This window comes from Sinocyclocheilus anshuiensis, unplaced genomic scaffold, assembly GCF_001515605.1.
Source record: "Sinocyclocheilus anshuiensis isolate Anshui unplaced genomic scaffold, SAMN03320099.WGS_v1.1 scaffold697, whole genome shotgun sequence".
NCBI lineage: Eukaryota > Metazoa > Chordata > Actinopteri > Cypriniformes > Cyprinidae > Sinocyclocheilus > Sinocyclocheilus anshuiensis.
In genome coordinates this window covers 378,179-383,556 of record NW_015538036.1, presented here as the reverse complement: position 1 = coordinate 383,556, position 5,378 = coordinate 378,179, and the positions used below count along the sequence as shown (strand labels likewise).

The window sequence follows — 5,378 nt, the reverse complement described above, 5'->3', positions numbered from 1 at the left end:
AGCGTCATCAGCTTGAGATCGTTTTTTTGAGATCGGCCTTTTTAGAGACCGCCGATCAATCATCCCAAAGCGATTATCGGCCGATAGTGATCAGTAGCCGATCAATCGGAGCACCCCTAGTAGTAATATCAAAAGTAAATTCAGCCTCGGTGAGCATAAGAGACTTCTTTTAGAAAATCCCACCAACCCCAACATTTGAATGCTAATGTATTTATATTAGTAACTTTCAACTTGAAAAAAGAAGATGTTCTTTTATAAAAGAAAATGCTTAATCTCAGATGTCTTTGATGACAGTGGGAAATGTAAATGTAATAAATGGTTTCGCAAGTGCTGAAGTGACAGGAGTGCTGAAAACGAATCATGTTCATGCCTCACTTTATTTGTTCAGCACTATGAGCTCACAGCAGTAACGTTCATAGGCAGGTAGTTTCCTGTGCTTTTAGAAATACTGCTTAGGGAGCATCCATCTCCCGCCACTCAAGCAAAAGTGTCCCAATTGATAGATTTCAGGAAGGAGTCACTCTTAAAAACATGCTGTACCTTAAAGGGGTCATATGATGCTATTTTAAAGCTCCTTTGACAAGCGCAGTCTGCTCTGATTGGCCAGCTGACCCAATGCATTGTGATTGGCCGAACACCACAAGCACGTGTCGGAAATTTAAAGCCCCTTTCCATAATCGCGAGCTTCAGCTTTCTCAACATAAATGTAAAGACAGTACATAATGTCCTTAGTTTTACCATCAGTAACGAAAGAGGAACAGAGTCACGTGACAGACACAGTGATGCTGCTTGTATGTATTTGCAGTACACAAGCCGTGATTAAGAAAGCTGACTCCACTGTGATGTGACCCTGTCTCTCTCACGCACGGCGCAGAACTACGCATTTGAGCAGTCAATAGCAAATACTTAAACTATTAAGAAAACATACTTAAGCTGATTCAGAATAAGCGCCAGACTGTCATAGCAAAGTCGGAATTGACTAGGGCTGTGCGATTAATCGAAATCGTTATAAAATTTCTAAATCGCTTTATAGCGCGATTTTCCGCGCCGAGCAGTCAATAGCAAATACTTAAACTATTAAGAAAACATACTTAAGCTGATTCAGAATAAGCGCCAGATTGTCATAGCAAAGTCGGAATTGACTAGGGCTGTGCGATTAATCGAAATCGTTATAACATGTAGTAATTACACCATAAATGCATATAATTAAAGTCTACTGTTTCACAGTCAACACATGGCTTTTTGGCTAGATTTAAAACAAGGAAAAGTGCACTTTTAGATAAACAAGGTAATAACACATGGCACTCGTGGTGGTAGTTAAAGTTATATTTATTGAGTTTAAACGTGAATATGTCTATGAAAGATTGTATTACTGTACTGTGATAAAAGATAATCACAATGCTGAAAAAGCATTTTCAGAAACAACGTTTGGATTTGAAATCAAAATATTGGATAAATGTTGTGTTTGTGTTAAACAGCCACGGATCAGGAGCGGACTGCAAACGCATCCTGTGGTTGCATAATGTCTGTTCTAGAGACATGTTACAGCTTTTTGATAAAGCTCTAATTGAATTGAAATGGAATTGGAAATGTTTCAAATTCACACTGAATGCATTAATGACTGTAAAATCGTGTGTCAAAATCGTGATTAAAATCGAGAACTTGGCGCAACAAATCTAGTTCAACATCTGAGGCAATGCCACAAAGAGCTCTATGACCAATGCATGGCAAAAAAAAAATCCCTGGACACGGGATTTTTTTTCTTTTTCTGCCATATATGTCTATTCTAGAGACATTCTGTTACACCTTTACTTAGACATTAGTTTGCATAATGTCTGTTCTAGAGACATGTTACAGCTTTTTGATAAAGCTCTAATTGAATTGAAATGGAATTGGAAATGTTTCAAATTCACACTGAATGCATTAATGACTGTAAAATCGTGTGTCAAAATCGTGATTAAAATCGAAATTGCAAAATTGATCAAAGAAATCGCAATGGTTTTTTTTGTCCATATGGCACAGCCCTAGAATTGACCCTTTTTTTTTTTAGAAATAGCCTTTGCACAGCCAGCCTTGAAGGCTACTCTCCAAGGTTCACAAAACTGTCATCCATAAAATGCGTTGCACAAATTCAAATATCTGGGTTGTGCTGTTCTGTTAATAAACAGTCATTGGTAAATCTTAACCAATGTTTCCTCATTGCATCAACTTTCGGAAAGCCAAATAAAGTGCTTTTGCTTTCGCACAGAAACACACAGCATCTCCCTGACATGCTGCATCAACACTTCTGTGGTTCCTGAAACCACGCCTTCTTTCTTTGCGTGAACATTATCCTTTTGTGGGAGACTTTGAGCTTTGTAACTCTGCAGATCTTATACATGCACAAATAGCTACATAACACAATAAAGAAAAGGAAAAATACAAATCGCATCATATGACCGCTTTAAATTAATGAGCCTGAAGCACACTCCAGAGAAATGCAATAAAGAAAATCATTTTAGGATGATGTGTGTGAGTTAAATTATTACAACAGTAATCAATATTGTGCACAACCAAATTATTATTTAATAGTATTACAGATTAATTTTATAGTGGTTACTTTTGCCATGATCACAATATTAGGTTACCATCCTACTTTTGCATTTATTTTAATATCCTTGTAAGAAAAAGTGAAGACGTCGAAGATCTTGATGAAGAATAACTTTTATTACAGAATAGTAGTGACAAAGTACATGTAGTACCTTGGGTTCAACGGAGTCAGACTGAACCCCGAACATCCTAAGCTCAATCATTTTATACAGTATTACGTTCATCTTCCTGCTCAACATGTAAATTAAGTTTCGTTTTAAATGTAAATTGCGGATGACAATGAAAGTGATAGCCTTCCGTTCCCACATCTTCGGTAGACTCAAGTGGGAACAACCAAATGTTAAGGTGATAAGATTAAACAGAATCCATAGCAGTTATTTCATGTACCCTTTTGGTCAGCAGATGGTTCTTGACGACCTGCTGCTTCTCCCACGCTATAAGTGACAAATTATCGCTCCGGAGGTACTATTTACATATGATTAAGATCGGAAAGAACTATCTATATGATAATTAAGCTCTTTGTAGAGAAAGGAGCATAGTTTAATACACAATTTGGAGTGGAAGCTGGGTCGAGGCAGACTATAATTTCTTACATCCTGCTCTGAAAGCCAATATTGCAAAAGAAAACCAATATTCACATGCCATCCCAGGAGGCAGACACAGCCACGGATTGTATGTTTCAAATAGTTACATTCATTGGAGGTGTCAGGGTCACAGGCTAATTAATTAAGAGCAATTCATCACATGAAACGGCCTTGACACAGATTAATGTTGTTTTGTTAGCTCCATGTGTTCAAGGTTATTTATGAATGCCAAAGACTGTTTTCATGCCTCCACAGGAGCAGGAGACACCTCTCCACTGTGCAGCCTGGCATGGTTACTCGGCGGTGGCCAGAGCCTTGTGCGAGGCTGGCTGTGATGTGAACGCCCGGAATCGGGAGGGCGAGAGCCCGTTACTCACCGCTTCTGCCCGCGGCTTCAAGGACATCGTGGAGTGTCTGCTGGAGCATGGGGCGGACTTGGACTCTGCTGATAAGGTGAGGACAGACACTTATTAAATATTAACCATTAACAACTGAAGTGGTAGGGTGTTTTATTGTTCTTTAACGGTGGACTGTGTCATTTCTTTTATATTAAAACACCTTCTGTTTCTTCTGATGCATGCTGTTTTTGTTGTATACATTGATCGCTTGCCATTCAAAATAATTATTGATTACCCTTCACCCTTGATCATGGTGTGCTTGCATCTATATATTTCAGGACGGTCACATTGCTCTGCATTTGGCAGTGAGGAGATGTCAGATTGAAGTGGTGAAGTGTCTGCTCAGCCATCACTGTTATGTGGACCACCAGGACCGCCACGGCAACACACCCCTTCACATCGCCTGCAAGGACGGCAACTTGCCTGTGGTCATGCAGATCTGTGCGGCTAAAGCCAATCTGGATATTCCTAACAAAGTGAGTTTCAAACAGGATGGGTATAACCTTGCTGTATAATATGCTTTTGTTTGACCTCTAAATGTGTGTTTTCATCCAGTGCTATTTTAGAATTATTTATGTATTATATTTTTATTAATATTTTGTATATTTTTTCCCCATTTTAATTTTTATTTAAAAAATTAATGTAATGTAAATGTAATTGCGTCATATGCTTTTGTCATTTTTATTAGTATTTTGTTTTAAAATATTGCTTTTTAGGATTATATTTATATTTATTTATATTTCAATTTTCATTTTTATTTATTTCCAGTCAGTAATTTTAGTGCTTCAACTCAAGCATATTTCAGTTATTTTAGTTTATAGTTTTTATCTAATATTTATATTTTATTTTATTTCAATAAACACATGTTTTAATAGTTTGTTAATGGGAATAACCCTGATGTTATCCTATATACCAGTTTGTTTTTATTAATTTTGTTATAGAACCCCCATGATACCATTACAGAATACAATTTTGCCACCCCGACATTTATCATAAAAACAACACTAAATGAGCACTTAAAGTGCATATAAAATAATAGTATTAAATAAATAAATGAATACAAATGTTTATATATACAGGTTGAATGGAGTATGGTAAAATAACCTTAAAGGGGTCATATGATGCGATTTCAAGTTTTCCTTTCTCTTTGGAGTGTTACAAGCTGATTGTGCATAGATAAGATCCCTGAAGTTGCAAAGACTAAAGTCTCAAAACCAAAGAGATATTCTTTATCAAAGTTAAGACTCTGCCACGCCCCCCTAAAACGGCTCGTTCTAACACGCCCCACATATCTACCTCACTATGTGGCAATATTAGCATAATGCAGCCCAAATGTTCACGCAAAGAAAGAAGGCGTGGTTTCAATAACCGCAGTTAGTGTTGAAGCAGCCATGTCAGGGAGACGCTGTGTGTTTCTAGGTGAAAGCAAAAGCACTTTAGTTGGCCTTCTGAAAGTAGATGGAATTTTTTCTACTTTCATTTAGGAATCTTTAAGATTACTTACAACAGAACAGCAATGCATTTTATGGACGACCGTTTCGTGAACCTAGGAGAGGAGGTAATTCTGACTTTGCTATGACAATCTGGCGCTTCTGAATAAGCTACTGTTTTGTTATTAGTTTAAGTATTTGCTATTGACTGTTCAAATGCGGAGTGTTGCGCATCGTGTGTGTGTGCGCGAGAGAGAGAGAGAGAGAGAGGGTCACATCACAGTGGAGTCAGCTGTCTTAACTATGGCTTGTGTACTGCAAACACATACCAGCTTCATCACTGTGTCCGTCACGTGACTCTGTTCCCCTTTCGGGCT

General features: G+C 37.7%; 1 protein-coding gene across 1 annotated transcript in view; it reads left to right on the top strand.

Moving 5' to 3' along the window:
• Positions 1–5,378, top strand: part of LOC107680553 (death-associated protein kinase 1-like) — an 80,260-nt gene that overhangs the window by 55,222 nt on the left and 19,660 nt on the right. The window contains exons 16-17 of the mRNA XM_016476491.1: positions 3,429–3,626; positions 3,850–4,047. Of these exons, the coding sequence (XP_016331977.1) occupies positions 3,429–3,626; positions 3,850–4,047 (396 nt within the window). The remainder of the gene's footprint in view (positions 1–3,428; positions 3,627–3,849; positions 4,048–5,378) is intronic.